General features: G+C 42.9%; 2 protein-coding genes across 2 annotated transcripts in view; one reads left to right on the top strand and one right to left on the bottom strand.

Moving 5' to 3' along the window:
• The window catches only part of lingo1a (leucine rich repeat and Ig domain containing 1a), a 57,649-nt gene extending 47,258 nt beyond the window's left edge, over positions 1-10,391 (top strand). The window contains exon 2 of the mRNA XM_084060062.1: positions 5,916-10,391. Coding sequence (XP_083916188.1) covers positions 5,929-7,794 — 1,866 coding nt within the window. The 5' untranslated portion in view covers positions 5,916-5,928 and the 3' untranslated portion in view covers positions 7,795-10,391. The remainder of the gene's footprint in view (positions 1-5,915) is intronic.
• Positions 10,392-18,604: 8,213 nt separating this feature from the next.
• On the bottom strand, positions 18,605-19,420 carry LOC311046882 (hatching enzyme 1.2-like; the record flags this gene model as incomplete). Its single annotated transcript, XM_084059456.1, has 1 exon — positions 18,605-19,420. The coding sequence occupies one exon, from the start codon at positions 19,418-19,420 to the stop codon at positions 18,605-18,607; it is 816 nt and encodes a 271-aa protein (XP_083915582.1).
• Positions 19,421-19,753: the final 333 nt, after the last annotated feature.

Genomic DNA, 19,753 nt, shown 5'->3' with positions numbered 1-19,753 from the left:
AATGGAACCAAATGGACCCTAACGGGTCCATTTGGTTCCATTTGTACACTCTCAGAGTTAAATTAACATTGATTTTACGATATGAATTGGGGTCCCATAGACATAAATGCCATTAAATGGGGGTCTGTAGCCCTAATGCATGTCAAACTGGGCGTCCTTGAAATTAAAATGGTTGAAATCACTGCTAGAGAGCCGTAAAAATCTTCTATTATGGTGGTCCCTGGCTTATCTTTTCAAATGGGGGTCCACAGTCTAATAAGTGTCTATTTGGGGGTCCTTGGCACGAAAAAGTTTGAGAACCACTGGTGTATAGGACACCACCGCACTATGAGCTTTTTTTTTAACCATGCAACCCCTATTTAAAAAGAATAATAATAATAATAGAAAATAATAAATAATAAATAGTACAATAGCTTATAATGACATACCCAAAATAGGAATGACATGGTTAAGGTGGTTGATTTCCTTTTTGGTGAAACAACCTTTTTGGTGGTGTTCTCAGGGTCAGTGTATTCGCCAATCAGCAGAGCAGCTGTGCAGGGATCTACCTGTGTGACTCATGGTGCGCTGCATAGTGTGACACAGAAGGTCTGGTGACAGCTGAACCTCATTTCTAGTGTAATGAGAACAGCTGGACACTGCAGACTAATAGTGTACACGTCACTCTACCTGCAACTTTCTGCAGTGGCTGCCTTTTTTCAGTCAACTTTTTTTTTTTTGTACTTTAAGTGCTTTTTCCTTGTGAACCAGTGTGTCATATCAACATATTCCACTCCACTCAGAGTTGAATGTAACAAAAGAAAACAGGACACCACAAGTCCATTGCAAGCTTAGGCACGTACTGTACGTACGCATGCACCCACGCACGCACGCACACACACACACACACACACACACACACACACACACACACACACACACACACACACACACACACACACACACACGCACGCACACACACATATACTTACTGAGCAATGTTCTGCCTAACCTGCATGTAGGAATACAAATAAACATGACTCTGTTTCTCTTTGCTAGGTCTTTAGTGTTTAGTTACTTTATACCTTAGCAGCACTATTCTGGCTATGTCATTTTAGGAGAACATTCAGGGAATATAGGCCAACACAGGCCAACACAGAGATAGTGTAGAGGGAAAAAAGCTGTTTAAGGCTACGGTTACACCTGCACACTGTTTGCAGGCTGATAAATGCAGGTTGTGCGCGGCCGCCTGTTTTGTGCACCCAGCGCAGCCTAAAACACTGAGTAGCTTGCAGCGCCTTCTGTCGTTGACGTTGCCAGGCCGGTCTGCCTTCGACTCACCCGATTAGACAGAGGGAGAAAAGCAACAACAGTCTCAAGCATTTATCTCGTTCAAATAGACTTCTTCTCTACTATGCGTTTTAGAACGCATAAACGCAAGGTGTGCATAACACACAGAAAGCTGCGCAATGCCGACAAAAGGCTCCATTCCCATTGAAAACCATTGCAAAAGCGACGGCCACATAGGCAGACACAAATTTAAGTGGTTAAGTTGCAAACACATCTCTGAGTGGTCAGTTGTCAAAACAACTGTGGGAGGGAGGGGCATGGTGAATATCTGCTCACAGAGATTATGTTGATTTGAAGACAGTCAGCTAAACTAATGCAACTTTCCTGAGACAGCTGGATTTCAGATACGCCTGCCTTCAGTTGCATCCTGAAGTGATAATATATTCTTATTTTATTTTTTATATTTGTATTGGCTATAATATGATGGCTATGATTAATGTTTAAAACATGATACTTTATATGTATTCATCCTCTCACACCTTCATTTGCCAGAGTGCCGACCTCTGATCTACCTTCAGTAGATATACTGTATATATAGGAATATGATCACAGTGTAAGTCCATGCAGTGTGCCAACACATCTGAGCTTGTATGAAAAGGAATTTGACCCAGCACTTTTTTTCAGGAGGGCGACAATAAAGAAGTTGAAGTTGAAGAGGTTTAACATTAATTTGGAGTCGTGCAATCTGGGAACCCATTCGTTAACGGATTTGACTCTAAAGGCACACTATAGACGGTTTTGTACAGACAGGGTTCCTGTGGCTGAAGCGGTGTAGTGTCAAGTTCAACATAACAATTGACAGTTGACTCAACAATTCAGTCGAGGTCCTAATGAGTGTCAATCAGAGGGTTAAATAGTACAGGTAGTGACCCAAACAAGGCAAAACATGACCACAGAGAGCTGGAAAAAAGAAAAGAGAAAAAAAGAGAGAGATTGGTGCAAGAAGCCAAAGGCAAATCTCCACACAACGGTGAGCAATCTAATCTAAAAAACAGAAGTTCATCTGTGCTGCTGGGCGTTTTGAACAGAGAAAGAAAGAGAGACTTTCGTCTTCCATTTTAACAGCCCATCAAACTGCCCCAGCCGCTCGTCGTAAAGTCCATGTTAATTTTCGCCCATTTGCTTTCTCCAGCCTCTGTTCACTCAGCGTTGGCAAAGCACGTGGTGATTTACGCTCCATTATTCAGTCCAAACTATCCAATATATAACAGTGTAATCACTCTCTTGCCGATGTAGTTCTTTTTACATAAAAAACGGGGAATGGCAGCGCAACATTTCTGCAGTGATAAAAATCAATTGTAATTATATTGTTAATGGGGGGGGGGGGGGCAGAGGGGAGGTGGGTGGGGTGAGTTGGGGTTGCATGGGGTGGGAGACAGATGGTGCAGAAATTAAATAGTGTTTGTTTTTTCGCTCCTATAAGGGCTGCTATCTGTCTATCTATCTGTCTATCTGTCTTTGTGTGTCCAATTCTCGGACTGCGCGGCGGGGTCTATATTTTACAGTGAGGGATTGGCCAGCGCCAGGCAAATATGTCACACTCAACACCATTACTCTTCCACACCCCTCCACCAAGTACACACACAGCTCACACAGCTACACATAAACACAGCATATACACAGAACTAACTCACACACCTACAGTGCACGGAAACATAGCACCCACACACACACACACACACACACACGGAAGCGCGAGCACACACATGCAGAGCCCTAACTCTATTGATGATGCTGGGCCCGCCCAGGTTGCATTTTAAACCCATATAACACATTGACACTCTAGCATAAGGTTGAGTGTGTATGTGCGTGCGTGTGTGCGCGTGTGTCTAGCCTATAGGTTTGTGAAAGATGCAGTACGTGGATGGCAAGATAATCCTCAGCACAGCTACATGGCTGCAGAGCCTGTGAGAGAGAAAAGGAGGAGAAATGGTGGTGTATTGTACTCGTATGATCTTGCTGTAGATGTGCCCGTCTCTCTGCACGCCTGCCTGTCTGTCTGTGGTGACACGGTGCAGATTGGATCAGCCTCTGAAAAATGCTAACACCCCCTCATCTCTGTTTGAGGGGATCGCGCCATTTCATATGAAGAGAGATGATGCCGTGGGTGGGGTGATTGATCAGTTGAGGGAATATATGTGTGCCCCGTATGGAGGAATTGAAGTGTGTGTGCAAGCCGTGACTGACACAGAGCGAAACCCAACACAAGGCAGGTTATTAGGATTCCTTGGCCTGTGATGCTGTGGTTCATCGCATGCAGGGTACAGTAGCCACAATGAACAGCGTTGCCAGATTTGGCGAGAGAAACAAGCAACCAGGTCTATGAAAACAAGCCCAAAAGAAGCGACTGGGCCACACTTGAAGCTCACAACGCGTCGCGTTGAAAGAAAAAAGTGCCAAATTAATATTTCTGGTACGGGCGTCCCGCCCTGGCACAAAATAATGTCAGATCGGGGTCTGCGGACAAATACATATTAATGTGGGGGTCCTTGACATGAAAATGTTTGAGAACCTGATTTCAATCATAATAAAAAAATATTGTTTTAAAAAAAAAGAGCAACTCGCAACTACCAATATTTAGTTTTTCTGTGACTTTACAGAAAAACAAGCCCAAGGTCGCTTATAATAAGCAGACATGGCAACACTTACAATGGAAGCACACACACAGTAAACTCCTCAGTGTTTATTTCACTCTGACGTCGAGATCCCGCCAGCAAACTCACTCACACGGATATACACTTGTTTCAGTCCCATGTTAATGGATGCCCCCTTGCGGACATGAAGTGATTTTTCCTCTCTGTGTCTACAAGCGTATTCTCATATAAATATTGTATATACACAATATCTCATGCATCATATCACCCCATATTAATGTGTTTTAATTTAGAAATAATTGTGGATGAATCAAGTTAAATCAAGTCATACACATCATATAGATTTTCTTAACACGTCACGTTGTGTCGTGTTGCGTCGCGTTGTGAACTTGTAGATTGGCTATTTTTGGCAAAGATATTTGGTGTAGAGGGAAAGGATGTGGTCCTAGTATGAACCCCTGGGGGACTACTTTGACACATTTCTTGTATATTGAATGTTATGAAGTTCAACCAAAGGTTTATGCTGCCATAAAACCTCTGTCTCTCAACATATCTTTGAACCTCCCAGCAGCTGGGAGGTACAAAGCATTACAATTTAGGCATTTACTGTAGCAGACTCTCTTATCCAGAGTGACTTTAAAAATTCAGAGTACGCGGCATGACCTCGGTCGAGGACTCAGAGTGCCATAACAAGTAAGTGCTTCAAAGTAGGAAGGATGTTGCACTTACAAATCACTCTGGATAAGAGTGTATGATAAATGTCTGAATTGTAAATTGTATATAATTGTACATTTTGTTGGCATCAAACCTGGCATCTGTCTAAAGAAAACCTACTATGTACATAACAGACATAAAGTACACATGAGGTGAATATGCGGAATAGGGTGCTGATGCCTTTGCAGCAGCTTCCTTGCAGCCATCGCCCCTTCCATCAGTTTAGCCATGGGGAGCCGTCCTCTATCTGAAAAGCCTTTTGAAGCTGTGGAGCTACGTGAAAGATGCAGAATTCGAATGTGTCAGCACTCTCCATTATGCGAGCACATACCTTATTCTCCTGTAACCTCCCACCCTCATTCATTCTCACCGCGGCGGAATGAATATTGCAGAAGGAGCACTCATGCACTCCATTCTGTTTGGAACTGTGTCACACGTGGATGGCAACACTTTACATTTTATCGCTCAGGGATTGCTGACTGAGTGAGGTGGCATGGAGTGGCGAATAGCCACCGTGCTGGGAGAGCGGTATTTTAATAAAAGAGAGCAGTATTTTAATAAAAGGGATCTACCCTTGCTTGTAATATTATATATCTGACAGAAATGTAGGATTTGATGACAAAGTATAGCACTATGTCAAACATACTGTGTACTTTAGTGACGCAAAATGTAAGACTCCCTGTACTTGCACCACCTGATGCATGCACACGCACATGCACACGCACACGCACACGCACACGCACACGCACACACACACACACAAGCCTTTACAAGCAAAACACACACACGTCCTTCACACAGATAGAGATATGACAATAACCGTTCACATGCGCTACATTCAATAATGAGAGAATGAGGCAGCACATGAAAACAGACCCTTTGTTTTAGTTGCTTTGTGTACTTAGTTCGCACGCAGGCACATTTCAATCTTTTGAAATCTGCAGCGGATTATTGTTCATTATGGAAGGCTTTCTAATAGAACACTTTATTCTCTAAGGCATCTTGCCATACAGTACATACCCACGTGCCACCACCGAGTACATACCCACGTGCCAAGCTTTAGTCTGGCATTGTCCGCTCTTCATGCGGAACAAACTGTAACAGAACTCTTAATTCTCAGACAGCTTTGAAGTTTCAAGTTTTATTTCGATACCTGTCCCCCTTCTATTTCAGTTCCCTCACCAAATACTACTCTCTTTTGTTATGCATCACCGCTTTTTATTTCCCTGTTTCATTTTCCTTGGCTAATGTCTTTTCCTTCCGTCTGTGTGTCCGCAGGTAACCGTTGAAGATGGTGTCTGGGGAAGCGAACGGGCACAGCTTCTTAGTGGCGTGCTGGCAGCCCATCCTCATTCTGATGCTGGGTTCCGTGCTGTCAAGCTCGGCCACGGGTTGCCCATCCCGCTGCGACTGTAATGTCCAGGAGCGATCTGTGCTGTGCCACCGCAAGAAGCTCATGTCTGTGCCCGAGGGCATCCCAGCAGAGACCCGTCTCCTGGACCTGAGTAAGAATCGGATCCGCACTATCAACCCTGATGAGTTTGCGGGGTTTCCGAACCTGGAGGAGCTGGAGCTTAACGAGAACACCATCTCCAGTATCGAGCCCGGGGCCTTCAATAACTTGTATGGCCTGCGCGCACTGGGCCTGCGGAGCAACAAGCTTAAGCTTATCCCGCTGGGCGTCTTTACGGGGCTGAGCAACCTGACGCGGCTGGACATCAGCGAGAACAAGATCGTCATCCTGCTGGACTACATGTTCCAGGACCTGTACAGCCTGCGCTCGCTGGAGGTGGGCGACAACGACCTGGTCTTCATCTCCCACCGGGCCTTCCACGGCCTGAGCAGCCTGGAGCACCTGAGCCTGGAGAAGTGCAACCTGTCCCAGGTACCCACGGAGGCCTTCGCCCACCTCCACAGCCTGGTCACCCTGAGGCTGAGGCACCTCAACATCAACGTAGTGCGGGACTACTCCTTCAAGAGGCTGTACCGACTTAAGGTGCTGGAGATTGCCAACTGGCCTTACCTGGATACCATGACCCCCAACTGTCTGTATGGATTAAACCTGACGTCGCTCACCGTGGCCAACAGCAACCTCACCACCATCCCTTACGTGGCCCTGCGGCACCTGGTCTACCTGCGCTTTCTCAATCTCTCCTATAACCCCATCCACACCATTGAGGGGAATAAGCTCCACGACCTCCTCCGTCTGCAGGAGTTTCACCTGGTTGGGGGGAGGCTCGCTATGATCGAGCCGTACTCCTTCCGTGGCTTGAACTACCTGAAGATCCTCAACGTGTCGGGTAACTCTCTCAGCACCCTGGAGGAGTCAGCCTTCCACTCGGTGGGGAACCTGGAGACACTGGCGCTGTACGACAACCCGCTGGCCTGCGACTGCCGCATGCTGTGGGTATTCCGACGGCGCTGGAGGCTCAATTTCAACCGGCAGCAGCCCACATGCGCCTCACCAGAGTTTGTCCAGGGGAAGGAGTTCAAGGACTTCCCAGACATTCTGCAGCCTAACTACTTCACCTGCCGCAAGTCACGGATACGCGACCGCAAGGCCCAGCAGAAGTTTGTGGATGAAGGGGCGATCGTTCACTTCTCCTGCCAGGCAGACGGCGACCCGGCACCCGTGATTATGTGGCTGTCACCGCAGAAGAAGTACATCACGTCCAAGACCATCGGCCGCGTCTCAGTGTTGCCCGACGGCACGCTGGAGGTCCGCTACGCCCAGATCCAGGACAACGGCACGTACGCGTGTGTCGCCAGCAACGCCGGCGGCAACGACACCGCCCTGGCACACCTACATGTCCACAGCTACTCCCCCGATTGGCCACACCAACCCAACAACAAGACTTTTGCCTTCATCTCCAACCAGCCGTCGGAGAACGGAATCGGAGGGACCAGCGGAAACGGCACGCGGGCCAACGCCCCGTTCCCGTTCGACATCAAGACACTGATCATCGCCACGACCATGGGCTTCATCTCCTTCCTGGGAGTGGTTCTGTTCTGCCTGGTGCTGCTCTTCCTCTGGAGCAGAGGGAAGGGCAACACCAAGCACAACATTGAGATTGAGTATGTGCCACGCAAGTCGGACGCCGGGGTGAGCAGCACCACGGCAGACGCTCCACGTAAGTTTAACATGAAAATGATTTAAGGGGAAATCCCTCCCGCTGGATTTGACATGCTACTTTTGAAACATTTGAAAAAAGAAGAAGAAAAAAAAGACGAATGGAGAATTATAAAGACACATTGTTTTCCTCTCTCTCTCTTACAAACCTGTGGATCCCTGGTCTGGTAATGGTAGTTATCTGTTTTTTTCTTCCTGACTGAAGCGCTGGGGATATGAGGGAGATTTTGAAAAAAAAAGCACAGTGGATGCGAACAGTGCAATGGCAGTTTCTACTAAGGCCCGTGGGGGGCACTGTTGTTCGAAAGTGGGTTTTGTTGTTTTCCTGTGGATTTATTTGGGGGAAAGGTTACATAATGATGAAAACACTTCTCTGTTCCTAACAGCCAGAATGTAAGAGGGCGATCATGTTTTGGCCATTGCTGTCTCTGTATTTTGTCTGTGTTTTCTATTATTTTCAATTTTTTAATGCTAATTGATTTTCTTTTTTTTATACATTTCCCAGCATAGGTAACGTTTGTATTTAAAAGATAAGAAAGAGATTTCTATAGGTTGGAGAGCACATTCAGGCAGTGTTTGTGGTAACTTTTGTACATGCCTTTCATTTAAATTGTGAGTGAGGCACATCTGTTTGATGATATTGTGATGTACCATACAGTATGTTACATGCACAGCTTAACAGTCTTTAAAAAATGTTTTCTTTTGTCTGTGTAACACGAGATATCGTAACGTAAGGTAACAAATAAATGCTGTATTTTATTCCAAATGATTTGAACCAGATCAAATCATTGAATAGAATGGAGGACATACAGTAAATACTGTATCATTGATAGGTCAGTTCAGTTTAAATGTCAAACTGACAAATGGAAATCCATGTAATGGCCAAGAAGGAATATTGACCACTGCAACATAGGAAAGTTGCCCCAATACCTGGTTTACACTACTGATTCGAATTCCAAATGCTAAACTCTTCAGTATTTGCGATACTAAGCACAAAGCTGATCTAATTAATGTACTAGTGTACATGGCCCCTGGTTTACACTATTCCAATTCCAAATTCTAAACTCTTGAGTATTTGCAATACTAAGCACAAAACTGATCTAATTATTGTACTACTGTACATGGCTCCATGTAACTACCATCTGTGCTATTACAATATAATGATCACCTACTCTACGCACATATCTGAATGGATGATGGTCGGATAGTGTCATCACAGTTATCTCATGGACACCCACTCCCATCACATCAGAAAGCTCAACATCTCAGCTAGATTACCCACAGTTAAAACATTATACAGTTCCATTGCTTTGACATACTTATTACACATGGCTTTTCTGTATTTGATTTTGATTAGTACATTTTCAAATACTGATATCCGTATCAATACATTTATTTCTGGAGACCAAACACATGTCTATGTAAATAAAGCAGACAATAGATACTATACAATTTGACTTTACTTGTTTTCTGACTTGACATGTACTGTAGCCCAATATCTACTGACAGATTCAGCTTCATGCACGTTTAAGTTTCATAAGTCAAGACAATATTCTTCCTCAGCCCAGAGGACGATGGAGCGGGAATCGATTTTTGCTCCATGCCAAGAACAGATGGAGTCATTGTATGAGTCCCAGATTTAGTGCATGCTGGCTGAACTACAGTACTGTTCCTTATGGTGTCACTAGATTGTTTTGAAAAATCTAGTTTTGCTCTCAATACCGCAATCGGACGTTGTCAGGAAGCATAAGGATTTTTGTTTGCAGTGGGACATCTGTAATGGCTACCACTGTATCAAATGTAACTGACATGATACACAATACTTGGCACGTGCACTCTCACTCTTCATTTCTGCTTAGCCCAGGCCTTTTCAAATGGTTTCATAGGTTACTATTTAATGGTATAATTCAGTGCTTCACATGTTTCTGGGGTCATTAAAGGCTTGTTCAGATCATAATAATGTGCTCCTCAACCTGTTTGATGTTTTCTTTCAATCCAGCGTTGTTGGTGGTTGTCGATTTTTATTTTATTTTTTATTTTTCTGTACAATTGTTTAATGATATTGAAAAACTGTTCATAGCATCATGGCTACTTACCCCCACCAAAGCCAGGGAAATATTTACCGGAACAATATTTCCCCTGTCTCCCCCTCTAAAACATGTGCGGTGTCAATGAAGGACAGGAGAGAACTGCCAAATAATGCGCTCTACAAATGGCATTGTTTTAAAGCTCTGGATATAAACCATGAGGTTTTCAACTAGTCCACGCAAAGCGGACAGCTGGGTCTCTGGATATGAGTGTGTGGCGAAGATTACGAGAAAAAACTAAACTGGAAAAAAGTTATTTACGGCGGCTGACGTTACAGAAGCAACCAGGCCGTAATGAGGTTTGGAAGTCTACGGGACTGAATCTGCAGATGGTCAGAGAGAGAGAGAGAGAGAGAGAGAGACACAGAGAGAGAGAGACAGAGAGAGACACACACAGATGGATTCACTGGTGAATGGAGATATCTTGCACAGCTTGTGTTGTTTAATTCCTTTCTTTCCAGAAAGGAATTAAAAGATTCAGAAGAAACAGAAAAAAAAGAATAAACTCCAGCAGTGGATACAGAGCTCTTCAGTAGCCCCCCCACCCCCCCCACCCCCACCCCCCTTTGCTGATTAGGAATGCTCTCTCTCTCAGTTCTCAAAGTGTGGCTACTGTACTCAAAGCCCCGCCCACCCCCAACCCCCGTTTTCTCAGCCCCCGATGACAAATGGGATTTTCATTTCATTTATCTTGTTGCTTTTTTTTTTCTTGACCCCTGGACTATGTCGAAACATGTAGTCCAAGCCAACTTTTTACAAAAAAAAGATATTAACATAAAAAAAAGAGATAAATCTATGGAAAAAAAATAACATTCAAATTGTTCTGTGCAATAAAGGTAATATGCAGATTTTCTTTTTTTTAATTAACAAAACATTTTGTTGATGTTGAATTGTTGAGAATATGGTATGTTGTATTAAACAATCTATGGAGTTTTTTAAACACATGCTAAGTCCCATCTTTAATTTTTAAGTTTCACAATGACCAAATGCAGTCTGTCCCTAACCAAATGATTACCGATGGTAACAAGGGACACGACCACCTGTTGTAAGAGTGATAATGAACGAGGTTCTGTTCAGAACAGAACCTCTACCTCTCAGTGAGTGGCGTCATTTGCGGTCTCAGGGGAAGACAATTGCTGCTCCCTAGTGTTCACATTTAACCTCAAATTCAGTTACTGTATGTTATGCATATTTTCCCCAACTCTGAACATTTGTTTTGCAGATGAATCTGTTTTCAGATCAACACTGAGTGCATCTCAGTCTCAATCCATGCCCGACCATGAACACAATTATGACATGCGTGACACATGTTAGAGATATGCTTTTTCTTGTCTGCAACCATTTCACTATTAAGAGACCACACCTCTGCTTAAGTTAAACACATTTATTGAACGAAATGAGATGGATGTGGATTGAATGGGGAGCCCAAGGTAGGGCGAGACTCAGGGTGGGGGTGTTGTCTCAGGAGCCGACGACCACGGTTGCTCTGCTCGGGAGCGGTCTGTCGCCTCTGCTCCAACGAGAATAGAAAAAGATGGAAGGAAGAAGAGCGAGAATTGAGGAGGAAGGAGTTGGTTGTTGAGGAGGAGGACATACAGAATCTACGTTAAGCAGAAACAAACAGGTGAGTGAACAATCGCAGGTGTATTTATACTGTGGTGATTGCAACGTGGATTGGCCGATTGGCCAAGATAAGCAGAGGGTGGTCTCTACTCTTGAACATACGTTGAACACAACTACATACTGCTACCTCCCTGACAATATTTAATCCTGTATGTTGTCACTATACAGTCATCCTTTACAGGGGGTGGAAATATCGGGAGGCATGCGTTAATCCGACAGACCTTTTCTCCGACTATGTGGCATCCGTGTGCGGTTAGGGTTAGGGTGCGGGTTTGGTTCGGGTTTAGTATTGGAAACGTCGGAGCGCTGCGCTGTCGGAGGAATGCGCTGTCGGACTAACGTACTGCACCCGGAAATATCAGGTAGCAAGAACGGTATAGGCTGTAACTCCTCCAACAAGGTGGAATGTTTCTCTTTTAAACACTGAACGTAATGATTGTGCTCCGTTTTCATATGACAGTATCACTCCTCTGGCAAAAGTAAAAGAAACAAACCAACTATTTCTAGGTTTATTCCATTAATTTAGCAGCTAATTAAGAAGAGGCTGCTGGAGGCAGCAAGGTAATTTAAATCCCATTCCCATAATTTTCTTTTTTTTTACTACTAATTGCTTGTTTACATGGGAATTCAAGTCCACTCGTTGTGATTTCTGCTAATTAACCAACATTAGTGAAGGATCAAGGACCAAACGTTACAGAAATATGGCGGTGAGGGGGGTGATTCATTTACATTTCATATTGCTAATCATAAAATGTGAGACACTGTGAAGCAATTAGTTAACCATTTGGAAAATAAAAATCGTAAACCATCTTTTCATGTCACACCTATACAGCCACCCAGGCTCTCAGCACATTAGAGCAGTGGTTCCCAAACGTTTCAACTCGAGACCCAAAAGACGAATTTGGTGTCTCCCTGGGACCCAAACGTACAAAAGCACATTATGAATGAATTACTGAAGCCATATTTCAATAATTGTGAAAATAGCAGATCTACAAGCAATTGTAAAAAAATGCAATTGTAAAAAAAAAAAAACATACATATAGTTTTTATTGCGCACATTTTTATCGGGTGAAGAAAGGATAAAAAACAAACAAGAAAATAGGATATTTACTTGTGACCCATAAAAAAATGATCACTGTTTGGGAAACACTGCATTTAGAGGACTGGTACCAGTGACACAGCAGGGGGTTTAAATAGACTATTCTCTACCAATTCAGAGACTCCCCACAGTATGAGTGTAACTCTGAGAGTGTAAAAATCCATTCAAGGGACAATGTTTCGAGGACATTTTGTTGAACCCTGACCCTGCTCTAGGTTGCTCTGGAAAAAAGCATCAACTAAAATGCCTGAAATGTAAATCCAATGACGAGGGGCAGAGTATAGTTTGAATCCACTTGATTCTGACACCCCAGTTACGACACCACAATCTGTGTCTTAGTGAAAAGGAGAGTAAATGGATCTACCCTTCCATTTTAGAAGGTGACGGGTAATTGATGTGGTGAAGTGTCTAGCATGGTATACTTCCATACGTCAAGCCTCGCCTCTACATTTAGCTCTGGTCACGTTCCTCTCTATTCCACACCCCTACACATGCCTTGCTCATAATTCCATGGGGACTTTTTTTTATTCCTCTTCTCGTTTCTTATCAAGCTGTATCAAAGCAGACCCATTTATCTTCAGACTTGAGAAGGCAGAACAGAAAATTGTTGGAGAGAGAGAGGGAGAGCGAGAGAGGGAAAGAAGCTATTCGTGCAGGCCCCAGAGGCTTGCTCGGGGACTGATGGAAAATCTGTTGTTTTTGTGCTGTTATTGGATGTGAGCATGATCTCAAGGTCGTGGGGGTTGATTAATTCAGACACCAGGCAACGGCCAAGTGTCCTCTCCTCTCCTGTCGTCTCCTCCACTGAGCGTAAAAATACAAATGCGACTTTTTCTCTAAGGATAAAATACTGTGGGCAATCGACTTTCCTGTTCATATACAGACCTATAGTTTTTCTTTATTTTTAGACAGATTATTTTCAAATCATGTGACATAGACGTAAGGCACTGGCGGGATCCATGTACTGTAGATGCAGAGATGGAGGCTGCAATCTCATGCATTGACAGTTATGCATTATGAGTTTGTGGATTGTCTATTTGTGGCAAAAGGAGCGAGTGCATTTGCATGGCACTGTCGTACAAAAAGTTTAACTCAGACTTTACATGTCTTGTGTTCACGGTCATCCAACATTACCAAGGGCTTTGGAACCAACTGCAACTGGAGGGAAGTGAGAATAGGCAGGCATTAACTAATCCACAATATACTGTAGCCTACAATAACAAAACAAAAAAAAGTGCTATTTCATGTGAGAATGCAGTGTATGTATTTGAAACTTACTAAATGTTAGAGGCAAAATAAGGACCTATGGGAATTTGAGCTATACGTTGCCATAACACTTAAAATACTGTATCAGATTTCAGAGATAAACAAAGAAAAAAGTGATGTCTTTAGACGGTTGACTCTCTGAGAAACTCGAGGCTTGTGAGCTATCGCTCTGAATAGGATATTACCATATCAAAGGCGCTTATATGCAGCAGTGTCAGTCCCAGTACTGTATACACAGCCCTGTGAAGCTTGTTCATACAGTATGTATGCTGCACATTCTGTATATTCTTTCAATTACCCCTCACTATACTGCATAGAGAGTACTGTACATTATTATATATTGTTAAAAGAAAAATAAAGTCCACACACTGGTTAGAAATGCGCCGCTGTGTTTTATTGCGCTGTCGACGTATGGATTAACAGATCTTCATCAGGAGTTTGTGTTCATGATATAGATAGACTAGTGTGTACTCTGGGCTTTATTCTTCTTTTATGTTGAAGTGTTTGTGCGACGTCTGGGCATTGCAGCCGATGTGCGTGCACTATCTTTTCATGTATTATCAGTTAACTCTTTCACTGCCAGAGTATATACATTAATAAACTCACTCATTTTCGTGTTTTATAACCTTTTCAACTGGTCACAGAATTAGTTTTATCCATAATGACCCATCGATCCACCGTGTGTGACACAAACAGGATCTGTGGCCGATCCCCAGAGGAAAAATGTTCACCCATGTAACTTTCCTTGCCGCAGGCCGCTGAAAACGGCATCTTTTGTCAAAAATGCACGTCTTTCCTACCTCCCCAACTGGCCACAGAACATTTATATACATTATGATGGCTTGTCAGACATGCAGAGAATGTTTTTTTAAACCAGAACTATTGCTTCCTTTGCTAGAGCACATGAAACCACTGTGTCTCTTTGTAGATCTGCTATTTTCACTACTTTTGTGCAACACTCTTGTATGATGAAATACGCCATTCATTTATGAAAAAAGAAAACATAAAAAGTTGAAATAATATTTCAACTTTTTATGTTTTCTTTTTTCAAAAAACATTGTATCTCCATATTATGGAGATACAAGGTTTCTGCCTTACAGCGATGACGTATATAGTGTGCCCATCGAAAAACAAGAGACCAGAAAGCAAAGTGTGATGTGTCTTCATTATCTTACAAAGGTCACAATCATCACATAACATTGTTTATTTATAAGCTTGTCCAGCCGACTGTCATTGACTTCAATGCATTCCATCAAACATCCAGCTCCAGTTTACAATTTACAATTCAAGCATTTAGCAGACGCTCTTAATCCCCTAAAGTTTGCCTCCCAGCGCCTGACCAATATGCCAGCTGGTATTGCCGGGCCAAGAAAAAGAACATAATCTGTCCTCCTCTCCTCATTTACATATCCTTGCCAGCTGAGCATATGAGGTTCTCATTCCAACCCCAAACTACATCAGCTGATTTCACTAATTACCACACCTTCAGCCACAGAGGGAAACTCATTAGTGTAGAGAAATCAGTTGGTGTATTGTTTATGTTTGGAGTGAAAACCTGTACACTCTCAGTTCTCTATGGCTGATAATGATTGGACAACACTTAAACACACTATTGACGGTGTGTCAGCAGTTAATTAGCTTGACCCTGTACCATGAAGCTGATTAAATGAAGCTGATTGTGAGAAAATAATCTTCTAGGTAGGTTTAAATTTTATTATTTTCATACCCTTGTGGTTACTTGGCTGGTCATCTGTTACGCTGGCAAAATGATTCCCTTCCTGAGATGACACAATAGATTCTTAGATCAAAACCTTTATGCAGAAACATATTTTGTATTTTATACAAGCAGATTCTCAGTGATGACATTAACTATGTGAGTTTTTAGAGGAATCTATGTTTGGATTGACATGTACTGATATACAGTATGAGCCTCCTACTGTTAAAAACTGCAGTCAAATTACATAATGATGTAAAGAGACCATGACAATCAACACTCTTTTAGTGGGATTTCAGGGAAAGTTTTAAGTAGAAGATATTGGGGAAAAAGTAGCCTAAATTAAAATAAGTGAAAACTCACAAAAATGCAGGAATTACAGTAAACAAACTGTAGACAATAATTGTCTTTGGGTTCGAACCCTTTTATCTTTACCTAATTTGGCTCTGTACTTGGTCCACTCTTTTTTCCCCTCTACACCAAATCTTGCCAAAAATAGCTGATCTACAAGCTCACGCTGTGAGCTTGTACATTGACTATTTTCAACAAATGTTCCCTCCCAGAATAGGGGTGGTAGGGTTCAAGTGTGTTAACAAACAGAAAAAAGTAGTTGTCTTAACTTTAATCTCTGCTCATTCTGTGTCGGCCCACTCAGAGCGTTCTGATATCAATATTACACCTCCACATTTGACACCATGAAATCTTGTTTGATGTTTGTAGCTCTGTGTCCCAGAGGGATGGAGCTTATCATGTTTGACCCCAGTGTGGCATTGTGGTTGTTTGGAATGTATCACCACCATCCTCGCTATCATAAAACCAGGCTTATCGCTGTACAGAGGAGAGTCATTTCCACGCATCATTTAGCCTGAAGAGGATGCTGTGTCTACACACAGCATCAGAACAGACATACCCTAATGCTCTACCATGGCTTCTAAGGTGGTGATTTCCAGGGAAAAAATACATCCTTTAGCACTTAAAGCCAATACAGATTAAACCGTTTTCCCTGACTTCAGGTTACAGATGACCTGGCCTGGTGATGCAATGCAGGGCTTAAGCAAAGAGTAATATAGACTTGACAAATTGCCATTCCTGTTTGAAACTGCCCCATTCAAGTCACTGAGGATAATCCTATTCAACCGGTCATCTTCCTGTTGTGATCTGTTCCTGATGGATGAGCGTCTATTATAAGGTCATGTAGATCCCCTTAAAGCGTGTGCTTAATGTTCTCAGACAGTTTGATCAAGCAATATCGCCTTCAGCAGGCATGGGGATTTACAAACGGGACAAAAACGAATGAGTGTTCGATAAAGGATTAATATAACTGCAAAGTAAATGCGAGCGCTCGTCAAATAACAGTCTTTCACCGGATGCACGGTTCAAACAAAGTTCAATAAGAATCACAAGATGACCAGCACTCACTTACAATCCCTCAGATTTATTATATGGCACAGGCATCTCTGGTACACAGACGCGTTTCGGAGTGAGCCTTCCTCAGCTTGTATTTGGATAAATGAGCCACGAAACAAGCAATGTTGTCTCAAAAATCAAAGGACTATCTCTCATTTCAAAAACCATTGTCTTGATGCCCAATCCTGACAACACATCTTAGCAGTTCACCACTCAAACCCTATACTTCCTCACGCCACAAAGGAACGCAAGGGTTCATGTGATCTTGCTGCTCCTTTATAACATTTTAAAGAGACTAGCCATCCACAAAGACAAAGTCTGATACAGGACTATAAAGGCTACAGGCATTTCTCGCCCACTGACTAACCTCATTATTTTCCAAGCAAAGGTCATCAGACAGCATTTATTCAATAGGGTTATTTGATGTTCCATGCCTACACACCAGCAGTCATTTGAGTAAGTAAAGCGTATAGTGGATGTTACGTGTTGTGAGCTTGTAGGTCTGCTATTTTCGTCCCGCAAGAGCATAAATTAAGTAGAGGTACTGTAGTGTTGTTTTTCCACAATGCAGAGGACTTGTTTAATGGCAAAATTATTCATGTGCTGTTTGGAAAGAGGCATGCATTCTGTAGAGTAAGACAGAGTAAGCTTGGGTTCTGCATGTACAGTAGCTGCAGCTGCTGTTCAGAATTCAGCATTTTGTTTACATAACTCTGTGAACACAAATAGAACACTGGTTATTGGTGTTGGCTTTTGCAGGTGCAAGATGTGTCCCAATTAAATGAAAGGTACAATATTATCATGAGTCATTGGTCCATTGTGTCTGGGTAGCTCAGTCAGTAGAGCACTCAACTTTAGACCACAAGGTTCTGGATTCGATCCCAGGCACCGCCAACTCAGCGTGTTAATAGCACACCGCAAGAGGTACAATAAGTGCTATAGGAGCTGATGGTACTGTAGGTGTTGCGTCCACCTCAGCAATCCATCTCCCAGGGATCTAGCGCAGCATTCGAACGGGGAAAGACTCCTGCGTTCTTTGCTGATACCGACAATAAGCCTCCATGATATATACTTACTTATTGGTCCAAGATGATCAGGTCAGATACAACACATCAGGCATCAATGCGTGACCTTATTTTAAATTGACATGTTAAACTAAAGGCTTTTAACTATTTAGTTACTGTACTAGGCACAACTGAGCAATTATTACAGATAATGAACCTGTCTGACTGTCGTTTGAGTATTTTAACCCTAACCCTTTTAATAGAGGAAATATCCTTTTGGAGTAAATATCTTAATGGACTGTACTGTGTGAATAGCAGACACTGGTACATTCAAACCAGAATATTTGGTTTGAAGTGGTTTGGTTTAGTTGTAATGTATCCTTTTTTTTCCTTCCTGTATCTGTTTCTAAACAGAACTCTGTACAAACAATATTTGTGCACCTTTTGTTTTCATTCATCCCAGCAGATGATCCTTTCAGAGAACAAAAAACGTTTTTTTTAAATAACTTTTATTGGTATTTTCATTGGATTTTTAACAAACTGATTATGACAATATGACTATGAATCATCATCATTCAACACTCATGAGAAGAAAAACAACACATCCTTATTTTCTCAACTTTAACCCTTCAGGTCTTCAATTATTACATCCATAAAGCCTGTTGATCCTGAGGGTGTCAATGTCGGACATGTCAACCCTCTGTCCGATCTGCACAGAAGAGTCTGGGATGGGAGTAATGGTCTCTGCTCTGTGCACTGTACTGAAAGCAGTCTTTCCATAATGCATGATAGAGCTGTAATCATAAGGGGTGTCCAGGTTGTTGGTGTTCTGTCTCTGGAAGTTGTAGGCAGAAGCTTCGGAAATGTTCTCCCAGTTGATCCTCACGTAGTCATCTCTGTCGCTCCTGGTGTGTTCATGTTGGAAGCCCAGGGCATGGAGAAGTTCATGCTGAATGATACCATGGTGAACACAGCCATAAACAGACAGAGACAAGTCCTGCTTTCTACCACTTCTACCCAGATCAGACCAGCACCCTCTCAGACTCTCAATGCTGAGATAATCGTCCTGCCCAGTGTAAGGAACAAAGCGAATACAAGTGTTCATGTGAAAGGTTTCCATAGCTTCCTCGATCGTAGCCTTTTCAGAAACATAGAAGTAATCGCTGATGGAGTATGGCACCTCAACCAGCCCGTTAAAGGACTTTGGCCATTTGCAGGAGTCACTGTCGGTCCAGCACCTCATGGCGTTCCTCTTCCTTGGAATAGCAATATCTCCCTCCATTAATGTTTGGCTAATGTCTTTGTTCACCTCTAGGATTCTCGAGGTAATGTCTAAATGCCTTGGTTCTTGTGTCATGGCGTCTTCTGTACTGGGAGTAACCTGGGTGGTGTTGAGTGCTGCAGAGAGACCCAGCACAACAGCCAGGACAGCAGAGAAGAAACTCAGACCCATGGTCCAAATGGTGTTCCTTCCTTGGATGAAGATGGTGTTCCTTCCAGATGGAGATGGTGAAGATAGAAGAGGATCCTTGGCTGGAGAGGTCAGTGTGACTAGAATGGTCTCAGTCTTGGGTTTTTATACAGTCCAAGAGGGCAGGGACCACCATTGTTCAAAGACTTAATGTCAACACACTGAAGCCCAAACAAGCATTGTAAGGGAGGGATAATCTCTGTCAACAACCTCACCCAGTAGTTTAAAATCTCTACTTGGGTGTGGACAGGACTCTGAGGCTTTGTACACTGACATTTATTTTTGATAATAATAATGACAGTACAATATACGTCA

This window comes from Gymnoscopelus microlampas (assembly GCF_963454915.1).
Source record: "Gymnoscopelus microlampas genome assembly, chromosome: 6".
Classification (NCBI taxonomy): domain Eukaryota; kingdom Metazoa; phylum Chordata; class Actinopteri; order Myctophiformes; family Myctophidae; genus Gymnoscopelus; species Gymnoscopelus microlampas.
The sequence above is the reverse complement of the archived record's forward strand: the minus strand, read 5'-3'. Positions and strand labels throughout refer to the sequence as shown.